The 18156-nt window shown below is 40.2% G+C and overlaps 1 protein-coding gene across 3 annotated transcripts; it reads left to right on the top strand.

The window, feature by feature from the left end:
* Nucleotides 1-61: 61 nt before the first annotated feature.
* On the top strand, nucleotides 62-16779 carry CLXN (calaxin). 3 transcript variants are annotated; one of them, XM_002710494.6, is made up of 7 exons: nucleotides 62-245; nucleotides 4924-5082; nucleotides 5741-5845; nucleotides 7147-7298; nucleotides 7576-7680; nucleotides 10594-10679; nucleotides 15559-16779. In XM_002710494.6, exons 1-6 carry the CDS (start codon nucleotides 188-190, stop codon nucleotides 10651-10653), a joined length of 639 nt encoding a protein of 212 aa, XP_002710540.1. In that variant the 5' UTR covers nucleotides 62-187; the 3' UTR covers nucleotides 10654-10679; nucleotides 15559-16779. The 3 variants fall into 3 exon arrangements, with proteins under 3 accessions (XP_002710540.1, XP_069931924.1, XP_089191337.1); XM_070075823.2 differs by lacking the exon at nucleotides 15559-16779 and having other exon boundaries at nucleotides 10594-14672; XM_089335211.1 differs by lacking the exons at nucleotides 4924-5082; nucleotides 5741-5845; nucleotides 15559-16779 and having other exon boundaries at nucleotides 10594-14672.
* The last annotated feature ends 1377 nt before the right edge of the window (nucleotides 16780-18156 follow it).

Here is an 18156-nt window from a genome sequence, read left to right as displayed (position 1 = left end):
AAGTGAGCCTCAACCCGGGAGCCAATCAACGGCCGGTCCAGCCGTTGCCATGGCCACACTGTTTGTTAGGACTGCGCAAGCGCTCACACAGAGACAGCCGGTGGCTCCAGCCCCTGCACTAGCTAGGGTCAGAGTGGCCGCGTCCTAAGGCAGTAACTATTGCGACCAGATTCGCTGAGTGTCTGGCATGAACCGCAAGAAGCTGCAGAAGTTGACGGACACCCTAACTAAAAATTGCAAGCATTGTAAGTAAGAACCACGTGCTGGACAAGCCGAGTTCTGGGCCAGGTCCGCGGCTGTGCCTGCTCCCCATCTTTGCCTAAGTGAGGATGAAGCGCCGCAGCTGTAGAAGTCTGCAAGGGAGCCCCGGGGTGCTGGTTTCTTGGGGTGGGCACCCATTCCCTGGGTCTCAGGAATCCATATACATCCTACACTCCCCTACATGCACTTACTTGCTTCTCAAAGCCCCATCTTAATTTTATTTCACATTATAGAACGTGACACGTGTGCCCACAAGACATGTGCTTTTAGCTCCAGGCAGGTTGTAAAATAAGTACTAAGAATCACCAGACTGGAGAACAGTGGCACAGCCGAGGTAGACCATGGCCCCTCACCCTGCAGGTCCAAGTTCTGGAGGCTCACCAAGAGCCCACAGGAGAAACGGTTTTCTCAGTGGCACAGACATCTGCATCTCAGAGCAAGAACACTATGAGTCCAAAAGAAGGTGACAACTGAGAAAGATAAAACTCCAGCATTGGCAATCTAAACGCAGTGCCTGGCTGGAAACCAAAGGACTAGCAATGCTAAACACAAGGGAAAGAATCAGCTCCTGCCTGCAGCCTTGCACTGTGTTCCTGCGAGTGGGGTGCTAAGTTAAAGGAGACCTTACAAAGGGACACTTTTCAGAGATATAGCACTTGAACAGGGCAGTTCTGGGATCTCAGAGGCCAACTTGATGATTGTATTCAGACTGAAAAACAGAACCGTGCCTGGGCAAGGGAGTCATGATATGGTTTAGATGAGGAAGATACTATGTGGCAAGCAAGTTTAGAAGTTGTGTGCTGATTGCAGAACTGTGGGCCACTTCAGGGCACAGGAGAAACCATGAGTCCCAGGACAGTCCTGCTGTGCAGAGGAGGAGTGCACATGTTTTAATGTAGTTGTACAGCTGACAGGGCTAACACCTTCTAGTCATCATTAGCATCTGATGCAATGAGCAGTGAAAAATGCTCACTTCATGGGGTGGTGTCATAAAGAAAAGCCGTGGTGCACATAAACATCTTACAATTCTTAGAAAAAGGGTATTCTATAATTTAAGATGTTTTTCTGGTTTTTATGATCTGATGAGGGTTTTGTTTTGTTATTGTTTTAATTAAACTACTTTCATTTCTGGAAAAACAGATATTTTTCAAATATCTAGTAAACATTTTTGATAAATACAAGCAATGCAACAACTGCTGTATACAATACTGAATTTGACTTAGTCTATGTTTCAAGTTTGCAGTGCATTGTCAGCAAACATTCTGTGAACAATTGAAAGATGCACTTTTTAACAAAGATTTATTTATTTGAAAGTCAGAGTTACACACACAGAGAGGAGAGACAGAGAGAGAAGAGAGAAAGACAGAGAGAAGTCTTCCATCCGTTGGTTCACTCCCCAAATGGCCACAACAGCCAAAGCTGTGCCAATCTGAAGCCAGGGCCAGAAGCTTCTTCTGGGTCTCCCATGTGAGTGGAGAGGTCCAAGGACTTGGGCCATCTTTTACTGCTTTCCCAGGCCATAGCAGAAAGCTGGATCAGAAGTAGAGCAGCCAGGACTCGAACCGGAGCCCATATGGGATGCCGGCACTGCAGGCAGTGGCTTTACTTGCTAAACCACAGCACCAGCCTCAATGAGCATATATTTTTTTTAAAAAGTGAAAACATAGCAGGGAAAAAGAGTCAACTCTTGATTTTTGTCCTTACATAAAATTTATAAGCTGAGCCTTATAAACTTTTATGATTATGAGTAAAAAATAACAGTTGTACTGTAGACATAGTTAGAAGTCATTATAATAATTTTAAATTTTCTTAGAGATCTTTTCCCCTAAAGTCAGTTTCTTCTCAATTGGCAAATGGCCATGCCAACAGGATGGAATGGAAATGGATCAGTTTTGTAGAATCGGAGAATGGACCTTACGTGGGTCTCTGGCTAATCTGCCATTCCACTGATAGGATAGAGCATTCCTGGACGCAGAAAGCCATGCCTGGATTTCCCTTAATTTTGCTTATCCTTGTTTTCTACAACCTAAGAAGTATTTCAGCAAAAGTCATTTTCTTATGGCTGACTTTTGATCTATGGGTTATGAAGTAATGCTCTATAGTTTTTACTTCAGCTGAGATGGAGAAATGTGTCATCGAGGACATCATTCTTCATGCAGGATTTTCGTCCCCAAACACTAAATGCATTTTGTTGGTGTTGATACAGTTTTGTTTCTCTGTGTGGTTTAATATGTAAATATATATTCACATAATGTATCATTTTCATCATCTTAAGTGTGGCATTAAATATAGTAATTTCCCTTACCCTCTATGAATATGTTCCAAGACCACCAGTACATTCCCTGAAACCGTGGTTAGTATCAATCTCTGAATATGCTATATTTTTACCAATACATTCCTGTGATAAATTTTGCTATAAATTAAGCACAGGAAGTGATTAACAATGAATGATAACTAATAAAAAAAAGAATGATCACTATAATACAGCAATGTACTATAATGAGAAGTATTTAAATTTAGGAATTGTTTATTTCTGGAATTTTCCATTTAAAATTTCTGATCATGGTTAAAAATGGGTAACTGAAACTGTGCGCAGTGAAGCCATGGGCAGGAGGTAACTACTGTTCATTCACACTGTCGTGTAACCGTCACCACCATCTACCCCTAGGACCTTCTCTCTTTCGCAAATGTAAGTCGGCACCCATTACACTCTAACTCTCCACTCACTCCTCACAACCCTGGTAACCAACATTCTACTTTCTGTCTCTATAAATTTGACTATTTTAGGTACTGCATATAAGTGAAATAATTCAGTATTTATCCTTTTGTGTCTGCTTTATTTCACTTGGCATAATGTCCATAAATGTTCATCCACATTGTAGCATGTGCCCTTCATCTTTAAGGCTGAATAATATTTTGCTGTGTGAATGCACCACATTTTCTTTAGTCATTCATCAATCATTGATCCCAGGATTGCTTCTATCTTTTGGTTATTGAAGTTTATGCTGCTGTGAACATTATACAAGTATCTGAGATCCTGCTTTCAATCTTTTAAAATACATATTTGGAATTGCTGAATGATGTGATAATTCTTTGTTTAATTTTTTGAGGAACTATCATATTGTTTTCCACAGTAGGGAACTGTTATTTTAAAATCATAACCATTACATTCCTTTGTTTATATACTAAATCTTTCCTTTTCCAAAGTTTTCAATCTTGCTCTTTTTTTAAAAAAAGTTTTATTTAAGTTATACAAGTTTCATGTATTTCATATATACAGATTTGGGAACGTAGTGATATTTTTCCATCCTACCCCTCCTCCCACCATGCTCCAACCTTGCTTTTTTTTTTTTTTTTTTTTTTTTTTTTTGACAGGCAGAGTTAGACAGTGAGAGAGAGATACAGAGAGAAAGGTCTTCCTTCCGTTGGGTCACACCCCCCCCAAAATGGCCGCTACCAACCTTGCTCTTAAAATGTGGCTCTCCCAACAAGGAATTACACTCACGCCCAGCCTGTCCTGAAAGATGAGGTGTGACTGCCACTCTTATGCAGTGTCTTATCTTACATTACACAGATTTTGCCCTTTTTTTTAAATAATAGTTTTTCCTGGTTTTGAAATAAAATTCCCCCCACACCCATACTTCATATTTAGTCTCACTTTTATGTTCTTAACGCCAGGCAATAACCCTTCCACCTACATACCTCAAATGGCAGTTGGAACACAAATAATTAACTCGGTGTTTATAAACACCACCCTTTATACAATTATGTGTGCGGGCAAGTAGCTGTGTGTCTATCTATCTGTCAAGCAAAAACTTTCTTCCCCAGAGTACTACTGAATGGTTATATGTTAATTTTCAAAATCTAGCTCATGAATTCACTAAGGTTATAGTAAAATAAAATTTTTTAATTAGTTCTCAGGAGTCCAGAATCTATTTCCAAGGAAAAGTGAACTTGTAGAGCTCATGAACATCTATAATCAAAATGCTGTAGAAATTGTTACCTTTTTATTTTATTATATTTTTAAGATTTATTTGTTTATTTACTTGAAAGGCAGAGTTACTTAGAGAGAGGGAGAGACAGAGAGTGAGAGATCCTCCATCCACTGGTTCACTCCCCAAATGGTCTCAACAGCCAGGACTAGACCAAGCTGAACCAATGAACCAGGAGCTTCATTCAGGCCTCCAAGTGGGTAACAGGGTCCCAAGCACTTGGACTGTCCTCTATAGACTTCATGGGCACATTAGGAGATGGATCAGAACAAGCACACATGTGGGGTGTTGCAGGGGTTGCTTAACCTGCTACTCCACAATGCTGACCCCACCATTCTTACATAAGCTCTAATGGCCCTGTAAAGTTTAGGACTTGACACCACAATCTTTATTCAGTTGACTTGTCTAATATTATTTTTTCCGAGCATTTGTTTACTTGCATCTATTTCATATCCAATTCCTATTAGGAGGGAATACTACTTCTTTTATTTTAGTGGATAACAAAGCATTGATATCTTCTATTATCAGTCAAGAATCTCAACACAAGAGATTTCTGTTCACAGCTACATATGTGATGTCATTGATGCTGTTTGTCTGTAAATTCAGTAATGTAAAATTTGTGAGGACTTAAAGATGCCTTCTGTCATATCTTAATTTTATTTATTCACAGTTAACAAATTTGAAGTAAGCTGTCTTATAAAGCTTTTCTATAACTTGGTGGGAGATGTGGCAGAGCGACCAGGTGCAGTCGTTGGATTAGATCGTAATGCCTTTCGCAACATCCTGTATGTGACATTTGGAATGACAGATGACATGATTATGGACAGAGGTAAGAGACAGCAAGTTCAGGGTAGCTACATCCAGCCACAAAAGTTGGAGAAATCATCATATTCTTGATAGAAAACTTAATTCACTTGAATATAAAAAAAATAATTCTGCAAAGAAAATAGAAAAGGAGGAAGTATCCTCTATTTTATGCATTTAAGGAGGAAACAAAATCAGATTAACTAGGTCTCCCTAACATTGTATCAGAAAATAAAAAATATTTCTATTTCTAATAAGTAAGCATAATAATAAATAGGTTGCAAAGGACATTTGAATTTCCTTACCCACAGAAAATATTCCAACAAAAATTAAGACACAATTCCTTCAGTTAGGTAATAGCAGTACTTTGCTTAAGTAACAAAAATATAAATTATTTATTACATCCAAATATCTAATATAATTCACATATTTATTATTCAAATATATGTTATTAATAAATAATTAATGCATTTAGATATCCAACTATTCTTTGATCTCAAAACACAGAGAAAATTTGAATGTTTAAATGAAAGAGGTTTCTGTGTCTCTGTTTCTTAGTGTCCTCCTGTATCAAGTGAGGACATTGGACCACCTGATCTTGAAATGCTCTCTGAATTTTAAAAGTAATACTAATGTGGACTCAGTACTGAGAATTGTGACATTGCACATCTCTCTTTCTTTAGTATTCCGAGGTTTTGATAAGGACAACGATGGCTGTGTAAATGTATCAGAGTGGGTTAATGGATTATCACTGTTTCTTCGAGGATCTTTGGAAGAAAAAATGAGATGTAAGATTGCAGTCATCCTATTGGTTTGTACATTGTAATTAATATATCTAGAATATTTAAATCAACGCCCTCTAATCCAGCCAATGAAGTCAGTTTGATTGAGTAGCTGGTTGTTCAGTTGACTGGAATCCCCAGTAGCTTCTTATATGGAGTGAATTCAGGTCAACAGAGTTGAAAGAAAATTAATGGAAAGGAAAACCAACAATTTTGAGGAATAATTTATGCTAAAAATATGTATTACTAGATATGCTAATTACATGTGTATACATTTGTGTATTATGCATTTTATATATTTAATTACTTGAGTTGTAACCATGAAACCAGAGCATTGATTCAAATGTTCTGTTTATAGTCTTGATTCTCAATTAATTCTGATGAATGCTACATATTTCAGTAAGTTTTCCAAGAGTTTCAAGATAAAAAGCTATTGTTTCGTAGTATGCTTTTTCATAGATGAGTGTAAGGAAACCATTTCTAAGAATTTTTGAACTGTATTCAACTAGTGAACCAGTGTACATTAACATTTATTGTGAAAATCAGATTGTGCCAAGGGTTGTGGGGTTGATAAAGCATCAACCAGATGGAAATGTCAGGGCGGCACTGTGGCACAAAGGGTTAATGCCCTGGCCTGAAGTGCCTGCATCCCATATGGACACCGGTTCTAGTCCCGGCTGCTCCTCTTCCGATCCAGCTCTCTGCTATGGCTTAGGAAAGCAGTAGAAGATGGCCCAAATGCTTGGGCTCCTGCACCCACGTGGGAGACCCAGAAGCAGTTCCTGGTTCCTGGCTTCAGATCGGTGCAGCTCCATCCCTTGTGGCCACCTGGGAAGTGAACCAGCAGATGGAGGACCTCTCTTTCCTCTCTGTTTCTAGCTCTCTCTGTAACTCTATCTTTCAAATAAATAAAATAAATCTTTAAAAAAATTTTTTTAAAAGATGGAAATGTGCCTGAGAAATGTATCCAAGAAAATATTATTTAAGTGATACTATTAAATTTATAATTTATTTATTGATTGATTGATTGATCTGAAAAGCAAAAAGAGATGATCGACTTCTCTTTGACAGTTTCACTCTTCAGATGCCCACAATTGCCAGGGCTTAGTCTGGGTGTCTCACATGGATAGCAATGACACAAATACTTGAACCATTACCAGCTGCCTGCTAGAGTGCACATTAGCAGGAAGCTAGAATTGGGAATGGAACTAGTACTTGGACCCAGGCACTGTAGAACCTGTCCCAAGCAACACCTTAACTATTGCACCCAACATCACCCCATTTGCTTGCTTTGTTTTGTTTTAAAGATTGCTTTGAAGTGTTTGATTTGAATGGAGATGGATTCATTTCAAAGGAGGAAATGTTTCACATGCTGAAGAACAGCCTTCTCAAACAGCCCTCAGAGGAAGATCCTGATGAAGGAATTAAAGATTTGGTTGAAACAACACTTAAGAAAATGGTAATTCCAGATAATTTAGAGTCTGATGTTGAAATGTATAGAACAGATAAGGGATAGAAATAAGAATTCAAATTATAATTTTCAGTTTCTTGTTTAGTTAACTGAAACAATTGAATTTATCTTTATTATAATAATTATTTTCCATTTTGCTATCTAATCTCATTTGCTGGCACTCTTCTACTATTAGCACTTGACAATTAAAAGAATATTTATTTTGCTAAGTATTTGCATGTTAACTGATGCATTGCTGGTCCCCTCACCCACACACTGGCCCCAGGACCATGATCACGACGGGAAGCTGTCTTTTGCAGACTATGAAAAGGCTGTGAGAGAAGAAACCCTTCTGTTGGAAGCTTTTGGACCATGTTTACCTGATCCAAAGGTAGTGATACCACTTTCTCTGAACCATACCCAACATATAACCTATGAGAAACCACAGGAAATTTTTATTTAATTTTGTAAATTTCTATTTATTTTATTTGAAAGACAGAGAGACAAAGAGCTCCCATTTGCTGAATCACTCCCCAAATGCCTGCAATAGCCAGGGCTAGGCCAGATCAAAATCAGGGGCGCAGAACTCAAGCCAGGTTTCTCACATGGGTGTTATGGACCCAAGTACTTTAGCTGTCAGCGACTGCCTCCCAGGATGTGCATCAGCAGGAAAGTAGATTGGAGAGCCAGACTCAAACTCAAGTCTTCCAATATGCACATCCCAAGTAGCATCTTACCTGCTCCACCAAATTTCTGCCCTAACCCATAGCATTCTGGTTTCATTCTGGTGGATGATAAAGTCTACTGAGGAAGAACCTGCTGGTTTATCTCACAGTACTTTTGTAGCCCAGTATTGGCTTTTTTTTTCATTATTAACTCATTCATTCATGTTAGAAATAATTAATGAGGCTCAGTGTTCACCAGAAGCACAGATGAAAGGCTCCCTGACTATCCTTAACGGCTCAGATTTGCCTGGGAAAATGCAACATAAAAACAATTACACAACAGTATGATAAGTGTTATTATAATAATATTTAATGACTTTTATGGTGCTTCAGCTATGCCAGGCAATGTCATAAGCACTCTGTGATATATCGCCTCATTTAATCCTTTTAACAATCCTGTGAAGCAGGTAGTATTAAGTGGAGGCTCAGAGAATTGAAGCAGCCTGTCCAAGTTCACTCGCTAATGGGTGACGTCCCTGGGTCCCATGGTGCTGAGTCCACAGAGATATAGGTAGTGTTGTGATAGTAGACCAGATGGGCACCTAAACCAGCTGTCTGGAATTGTTCTTAGGACACAGAAGGCTTGTAGGAAGAACTGGGTTTCGAAGGACAATATGACCTGGTCAAAGTGCGCGAGAATAATCTAAGCAAAAGGAATGGTGGATATCCACAGAAGGAGAGAGGGAGGGGGGAAAGAAAGCAAGAAAGAGATGCAAGTAAGTCTGTGTCAGGAGGACACACGGTGTGGGATGAGGCTGGTGACAAGGTTATGGGTGTGCTGAAGGACCAAGCCCTGAGAGCTTGGTACTTGCTTTTTGTCATGAAGGTGATAAGCATTCATTGGGGGATTTAAGGCAGGTGGAGTGATCTGTATGTAATTATAATTAGTCTAGTTTGTATCTCCAGCTGCCTACTGATGCCTACTTGATGGTCACAACTAACTCTCGGTTTCCTCCTAAACATCCTCCTCCCCGAGTTACCCCCTGTCTGAATAAGTGGTATGCTCACACACTCAGTCGCATAGTCAAAAACCTAGGAGCCATCATTAATTTCTATCTTGTAGCATGATTAGCTACTCCTCCAAAATATATACTCAAATATAACCTCTTCTGCACACATCTGTTGGCCACTAAGCTACATCAAGCTTCCATGATGTGTCACCTAGCCCAGACCATCAGCTTTCCTGCTTCCGCTGTTAGTCAAAGGTAAATGCTGCCATGCCTTGCTCAAAACCCTCCAGTGAGTTCTGAAATTGATACAGTGAGCCCTTTCACTCCATCCACATCTCTTACCATCTCTGTTTCTCTCTTGCTACTGGAGCTGTGTCAGCCATCTTGCTCTGCCTCCATCCATGCCATTGCACTTGCTGCTACGTCTGTCCAGAAGTCCTTTCCCCAGACCCTCATATGTCTCAGTCTCTCATTTCCTCCATCTCCACCAAAGGACACTTCCTCATAGAGCCTCATCTTGACTCTTCCCCCAACCCTGCATTACTTTTCTTCTCAGTTATTTTCATTACCTAAATATATTTACTATCTTCTGCCTCACTAAATAGATGTAAGTTCCCTGAGGTCGAGAGCTTGGTCCTCATTTCAGTGTATTTCCCTACAGCCTTTGAATAGATGCCTAATGATGGATAGGTGGATGGATGGATGGATGGATGGATGGACAGATGGATAGATGGACGGACGGATGGATGGACTGAGTGCCTGGTGGGGAGTTCTGGAAATCTTCTCAAGATTTACTTCATTATTTACATTTACCCAACACATTGAAATTCTTCCCTCTCTAATTAAATCTTACCATTCACCTTTAAAATGTTTTCAGATCATCCCATCCGAAAAAGCAAAGGAGAGAGAAAATAAAAGGAGAAAACAAGAGAGGAGAAGGGGAGTGAAAGAGAGAAAGGGTGGAAAGGACATTACCTTAATTCAATATTGACTGCTGTTTTCTGTCAATGACTTTCTTCTCACAATCAAGTGTCTTGAAAAAATTATCCAGATGTAAAACCTGTAGTACCACCTTCTTCTCACCCACCCCTGAATCTACTACTGTCAAAGTCACCCTGCCTTCCTTGTTAAAAAATCTCACAAACGCTCTTGGGTTCTTGTTTGACGGGATCTCATCCCTTCCTCACCCTCCCTGCCTTCAGCTCTCAGACTGACCCTGCTATTTAAGGAAGCAACTTTGCTCCCCCACCGAGGCCTGGCTGTGTCCTCATTCATCCTGCTTTACTCCTGAGTCCACCTTGTGCCGAGAATCATTGCAACTCTCACTGCACTAACAGGCTCCCAGTCTCTGGCCAGTGTCCCCACTCACATGGGGTTCCTGGAGACGTAGAGCAGGTGCTTGTGCTCTTGTTCCTCTTTGTGGCTCAAAACCAAGCACTTTTCTTGGAATGTAATCAGAGCTGATGAGATCTGTGTGTGAAAAAATGCATAAAATCCATAAGGTCTTGTTGCCGGCTCTCCCTCTACTCCCCTGTGTCTCTCTACATCACACTAAGGAGCATACAGAACATTTTGTGTGGTTCTGTCTTTTTTAGAAATCATACTGAGTTGGACACTTTTATTTTACAGAGCCAGATGGAATTTGAAGCGCAAGTGTTCAAAGATCCAAATGAATTCAGTGATATGTGAATGTCTAAATGTCTGTGTTGTCTCAAGTGAGTAAAAAAAAAAAGGCACATATGCGTTGTTTATTTTTTTATTTTTTGCTTGACTCAGAAAGATGATGCTGAATTTTGTGTTTGGGGGTGAGAGGTGAGATTCACTTACACATTTGATTTACCTCTGGTGTGAAGTGCAAGTAAAATATTCATACATGGAATGCAAGAAGCTCCTCATCAGATGTTGTTGAGTTTGGCAAGACAAGTTAACATCACTAGAGGTATTCCATCACAGGACAATCCTTGTAAACACATAACTGTCATAAAACATCTGGATTCAGTCAGTGAATGGACAAATTATATAATCATGAATTATAAATATCAATACTCTTCATGTCATAAAGGCACTAACTAGGTATACTGTATACTGAAAAGTCATTGAAACTACTAAATTTTCTGAGTCAATAAATAATTAAGATGGTTTCAAAAGAATAACAATACTGGTGTGTATCATTGAAACACCTTTCTGCTAGTCATTGAGGGAGATACATAAAATGAAAGATCCAGGGACCAATTAAGATACATGTGTGTGTGTGTGTGTGTGTGTGTGTGTGTGTATATATATATATATATATTGCAGTTGGCCGCCAAAGCTCCCACCTCCTCTGGCTCCCAGTCTCTCCAGCCTGACCTTCCTTTTTATTGCATGCCACAGCCTGAGTGCTCTGAAGGACCGGTGTCCCTGCACTATGACAGTTCCCCCTTGGACACTTTGCCATCAAGGGGTACTATTTGGGCCCAATGGCTGTGACTCCTAAAGACAGAATTGCCTCTCTCACACCTGACCGTGTGCAGGTACTGGTGGCATCAGATGAAGCATGAGAGAGACAGGGATTGATTAGGGTGGTGTGAGCTCCTTTTCTCCCAGTCAGTAGACACAGTGAAAAGGAGTACTACACAGGCTGGCTCCGCGGCTCACTAGGCTAATCCTCCACCTTGCGGCGCCGGCACACCAGGTTCTAGTCCCAGTCGGGGCGCCGGATTCTGTCCCGGTTGCCCCTCTTCCAGGCCAGCTCTCTGCTGTGGCCAGGGAGTGCAGTGGAGGATGGCCCAAGTGCTTGGGCCCTGCACCTCATGGGAGACCAGGATAAGTACCTGGCTCCTACCATCAGATCAGGGTGCGCGGGCCGCAGCATGCCGGCCATGGCGGCCATTAGAGGGTGAACCAACGGCAAAAGGAAGACCTTTCTCTCTGTCTCTCTCACTGTCCACTCTGCCTGTCAAAAAAAAAAATTTAAAAAAAAGGATCTTATACAAATGGGCTTTGACATAATTATTCTCTCTGCAGTAGTAGATAATGAAACACAATGCTTTTGGGTTTCTTTCTCCATTTTTATTGAAGGATAATGGACAAAAGTATATATATTTAAGGTATATGATTTGATGTTTTGATATACATAGACATTGTAAAACATTGCTGCCATCAGGCTGATTAACATATTTGTCTTTTAGTGTATGTCCAGTGTACCCTCTTAGCAAATTTCAAGTGTATAATACAGTATTTCTAACTATAGTCACATTGCTCTTCATTAAATCTCCAGGATTTCATCATCCTGCATAAAAAACTTTGTGCCCCTTGACTAACATCTCACGTGTTCCCCTCCCCCAGTCCTAGGCATCCAGCAGTCTACTTCCTGCTGCTATTTTAGATTCCACAGATAAGTGAGATCATGCAGTATTTGTTTTTTCTGTGTCTGGCTTTTTTCACCTACTATAATGCCTTCCAGGTTCATCCATGTTGCCACAAATAACAATTTCACTATTTTTAAAGGTGCAATAATATTTCACACACAAACACATATCTTCCTATATATATCAAATTTTATTTATCTATTCATCTATTGATTGGCACTTAGGTTGTTTTCATATTGTGGCTACTTTAAAATAATGCTAAATGAATATAGGGATGCAGATAGTTCTTTGCAATGCAGATAGTAATTTCACTTCCCTTGGAAAGAAGTAAGATTGCTGGAACATATGATAATCTCATGTTTAATTTTTTGAGAAAACTCTATACTGTGTTCCATAATAGCTGTACTGGTTTGTACTGCATCAATAGTGTACAAATATTACTTTTCCTACCCATCCTCGCCAACACTTACCTTTTCCATTTTGGATAATTACCATTCTAAAGGCATGAGGTAATATCTCATCATGGCTTTGATTGGCATTTTTCCACTGATTAGTGGTGCTGAATAATTTTTCATACACCCTTTGGCCATTTGTAGGTCATCTTCTGAGAAGTTGGCTGTTCAGGTCTTTTCTTATTTCTTAGCTGTTTTCTGGGTATTGGGTTGTAGGAGTTCCTTATATTTTTAGACCTTAAACAGTTATTAGATACATAGTTTACAAATGTTTTCTCTAATTGTTACCTTTTCACAGTTGATTGTTTACTTTGTTGTGCAGGTTTTTTTTTTTTTAGTTTGAGTCAATCATCTATGCCTATTTTTTATTTTGTTTCCTGTGCTTTTGAATTATATCCAAAAAAAAAAAAATGGCCCATAAATGGCCCATAGCAAAGTTAAGAAGATTTCTCCCTGTGTTTTTTTCTAATAGAATTATAGTTTCAGGTCTTACAGTTAAGTTCTTATTTCATTTTGAGGTGATTTTTGTATATGATGTGAGCTGAGGCTCCAATTTCATTCTTCCTCCTTGGAAATCCAGTTTTCCAGCACCATTTGTTAAGAAACTATCCTTTCCTCAATGTATATTTTTGGTACCTTGTCAAAGATAAGTTGACTGTAGTTTCCTATATTAATTTTGGATTCTGAATGCTGTTCTATTATTGTATATGTATGTTTTTGTGCCAGTACAATATAGATTTGATTACTGTAGCTTTGTGGTATACTTTGAAGTCAGAAAATGTGATGCCTTTAAGGTTGTTCTTGCTCTAGATTGTATTGGCTATTTGGAGTAACTTGTGCTTCCATGTGAATTTTAGAATTTGTTTTTTCTATTTCTATAAAGATTTCCATTGGAATTTGGTAGGGATTACATTGGGTCTGTAGATCACAATGGATTATAGAGCCATTTTAACCACATTAATTCTTCCAAGCCATGATTATGTAATGACTTTCCATTTATCTGTGCTTTCTTTAATGTTCTTCACCATTGTTTTTATACTTCTCAGTGTAAAAGTCATTTCACCTCTGTAGTTAAATTTCCTACTAAGTATTATATTCTTTTTCTTGCTATTGTTAATGGGACTTATTTTCTTCATCTCCTTTTCTGATAGTTAATTGTTTGCATGTAAAAATATGGGTGATTTTTATGTGTTGATTTTATATACTATGACATTATTTAATTTGATTATTAATGCTTATAGATTTTTTTTGAATCTTAAGGATTTTCTACATGCATAATGATGTCATCTGCAAACAGATGATTTTATTTCTTCTTCCTCAATTTGGACATATTAATTTCTAATTGCTCTGCCTAGGACTTACAATACAAAATTGAATTGAAGTGGCAAGAGTGGCCATCTTTGCCCACCAGTTCCTGAAGGGAAAGTTTTAAATTTTTCTCTATTGATTGTAATGGCAGCTGTGGGCTTTTCATATACACTTTTATAATGTTTAAGTAAGTTCTTACTATACTTATTTTGTTGAGAATTTTAATCATATGTGAATTGTAAACTTTAAAGCTTTTGCACCTATTGAGATTCTTATGGTCAATTATTTTATTTCTTGTTGTTAATCTGTTACATATCACATTGATTGATTTGCATATATTGAACCATCCTTGCTTTCCAAGAATAAATTTCACTTGTTCTTGTTGTGTGGTCTTTTCCATTGAAAATTTATTGAAATTGAAAATTATTGAATTGTTTGTTAGTATTTTGTTAAGAATTTTTATATCTATGTTTATCAGGAATTTTTTTGTGTGTGTTGTCATTGTCTAATTTGGAATCAGGATGACATTGGCTTCATAAAATGAGTTTGTAAGTGTTCTGTGTATTTTTTGGAACAAATTAAAAAGGATTTATATCAATTCTTCTTTGAATGTTTGATGGGGCTCACCTGTGCAGCATCTGTTCTGGGACCTTTCTTTGTTGGGAGTATTCTGATGTAGGATGTGATCTCCTTATCTGTTAATGGTCTGTTAAGGCTTTCTATTTCTTCTTAATTCAGTTTTGGTAGGTTTTATGTTTGTAGGAATTTATCCATCTCTTCAGGGCCATCCAATTTGCTGGTGTATAATTTTTCCCCTCCTTTATAGGTTCCCCATTTAATTGCTATGCCTGATGCATGACAATGCCAGTCCCCTCCTTTATGGTGAATGTTGTAGTCCCCTTGCCAATGTCATGGACCACTATGAGCATGATTTAACTTTGTCATATAGAGAATTAATCTTATGTATCTGTTCTAATGTTTTATTATAGATTGATTATGACATTATTTAAGCCTTATAAAAATGGTAGCCAACAATTACTTCTAGTGCATTTTAAGGTGATGCTTGCACTTGATTGTATGAACACAAAGCTCTTCTCAAGAGCTTCTCAAGATCTGTGCCTCCTCATCATAACCTGCCCACATCATTTCTTCTCGTACTACACCTGGATTGCTGGAGCATCCTTATTTCATCACTGCAACAACTCATAAATTAGTTTAGTCTTGAAAATGCACTCACTTGATAGGAGGGGCATCTGAATACACTCACATCACCTTTATGGAAGAGCCCTTTCCTAGGCTTGCACACCCAGCCCTCACCTCTCCACTGCTGGGCATGGTCTGACTCCCACGCTTCTTGGTACAAGTGGGTGAGCCCAGTCACTTGCCTGCCTTGGGGGTGGTGGGTTGGATCTCTGGGTGAGTGGTTATAATTGGGAAGATGCAATGTAGCCTTCCTCTCACTGGCTTACCTTTCTCCCTTCCAGCACCCTGGTGCACCAGCAGAAAACCCAGCTGGACCCCTTCAAAAGAGGCACCAGATAACCTTGCCAGCAGCACGGAGAGATTCTGTTTGGGAAACAAGTGTTTTTCTTTTTTTTTAACTACAGGATTTAAAAACCACCGCTGAGAACTGGTAGCCCTGCATTCTTAACCCACAAATATCTCTCTGCACAAGACTGCACTTGTAGGAAACCAGGCCTGCAATTGCTTGCACCATAAAATCATCCAAAACATCCAGTAAGTTCCCACTCTGCATGACAGCAGGAGGGTTAATGTATTCTAGCCGGTTGTCCATGCGCTCCCCCCACACATGATGTAAAATGACCATTCCGCACCATATGCTGGTGAAGTCATCCCCACCCCTCTGTGGACTCATGGTCTCAGCTCCTCTCTGGGCCCTGCCTGGTTTAGTCTTTTTTAATTAAAGAAGGATGTTAAAGGGAACTGAACTCAAAACTGTGTTGAACCTGTGAAGCCAACCATCTGGAAAGTGTCCCCCTGAGCTTCTCCAGATTCCCCACTTTTCCAGATCAACCACGTCCTACTTTCTTACAGAATCTTCCCCTAACTTCTGCGCAGTTATCTTGGGACAAAGGCTAATTCTTACAGAGCACGGCCAAGAGAGGGCTTGTAATTTCATTAGACACAGAAAGACTATAAAATGTGTATAATAAAATAGAAATTTATCACACACATATATTAATTACAATTAGCAAATTGTGAGGACGGTTTAGTAACACATCAGAAAGAGGTAGAAGTTTTATATTTGCATTTTCTGATTCAGCGGCTGCTGTCTGTTAGAGAGGGAAGCACACGACCACTTGCAGGGCTTTCCAGTCTTAAGTAACCTTTGTGGAAGAAACCAACCCAAACACAGACCAAGTCAATCAGAGTCCCAGTCTCATAATATAAAGCTCAAGGAAGCTTGTTCAGTTTCATGAGAGAGTAAAAATGGGAGGAAATCTAACAGGGTGAAACTAGGTGCACTTCTTCACTGGAAATGTCTTTATCAGGGTGTCACTACCCTGAGCAGCATTTAACTGCTCGCGATTGCATCCCTGGTAATTTGTGGCTTGCTGTGTACCTTCTGCCTCCTACCTAATCCGCCAAGAAAATATTCCTCCCCCTAAGACACACATCCTCTTGTTTATGTTGACCTCTCCCCTGCCTGTTAAGCTCCACACTGCTGCTATTATGTGGCCCCAGCCAGGCTCACACAGACTTCCCTGGGATGAGAGGCTGTCAAATTAAAGGACATTTGAATAAATCGGGTGCAATACAGACTGTCCTCCCTTTAACCTGAAGCCCACCTTCCCATCTCCTGCCCATGTCTCCAGTGTCCTTGTGTAGAGAAAGGGAGCCACAAGCAGCCTGTCCTCTGGTGAGGACACTGCAGCTCTTAGCCACGCAGCACCAAGGGAGAGAACAGTGTGGAAATCAGCAGGGGGGTTTGCAGGCCTCTGTGTAAGTCCCTGCCTCCTGGGAAGCACAGAGCCCCAGAGCACAAGGCAGCCCAAAAGTTTAATTAAAACCATTTGGTCAAGTCTCCCTTCACCAGTCCTTCAGAAGTGCAGTGGAATCAGAAAACAGGATAAAACAACCCTCATAATCTCTTTGTGCTCTTTGTAAAACAGTTTATTGTCAAGATAAAGAAACAGAGGCAGATGGACAAAGATCTTCCATCTGCTGGTTCACCCCTCAAATGCCCATCAAGAACTCCATCCAGGTCTCACATGTGGGTGGCAGGGACTCAACCACTTGAGCCGTCACCTGCTGCCTCCCAGGATGTGCATTAGCAGGAAGCTGGCATCCGAGGCAGATCCAGACTTGAACCCAGACCCTCCAATGTGTGATGCAAGTGTCCAAAGCGTCATCTTAACCCCATGCTGAGTGCCTGTCACAATCCTCACTCTGAATAGGGTGTGATATGAACACCCAGTGAGTGTTCTCGTTCAAGACACTATGCTAAGCCGTCTACATTATTATCTCACAACTCTTGTAAGTGGTAAGCAAACAATATTGATTACTTCCAACCCACAGACTGAGGACACCAGCTTGAGCAAAACCTGGTGCGTGCTGTGTAACAAACAATGCCGAGATTCAGACGTCATCTAGTTCCCACCTCGAGGTCTTCTGTCTAAAGCAACATCAGTTCTTTTGTCCCATGGTCCTGAACTGTGTGGTAACCAAGGGCCTCCAGCTTCCTGGAGAACCTCCAGAAGGCCCTCAGGGCTGTGGGCGGGGCTACCATGTAAAGTATGTACATCGTCGGTGAGGTCATTGCCACCCCTTGTCTGTCCATTCTTCCTGTCCAAATACAGCTTGGGATTTTCTTTCTTTCATTGGAAGTTTCCAGTTTGGATGGGAAGTCTTGCAAATTTGGTACTAATAGCAATTTGGACATTAGGCTGTGCCTTGCCTCACCCACAGCCCAGATGTCCTTGGAATGGTCTCCAGGTTGTGACACTCTGTGGTTCCCAGGTCAAGGGAGGGAGGCAGAAGCGAGAGTTTCAGCAGACCATGGAGGAGAGGCTGAGCCCACCACCGGTGGGTGAGGGGTGAAGGGGATGGCAGAGACCCGG

Source organism: Oryctolagus cuniculus, chromosome 6 (assembly GCF_051225735.1).
Source record: "Oryctolagus cuniculus isolate XC-2025 breed Fujian yellow rabbit chromosome 6, ASM5122573v1, whole genome shotgun sequence".
NCBI classification, from domain to species: Eukaryota; Metazoa; Chordata; class Mammalia; order Lagomorpha; family Leporidae; genus Oryctolagus; species Oryctolagus cuniculus.
This window is presented reverse-complemented; position numbering and strand designations above follow the sequence as displayed.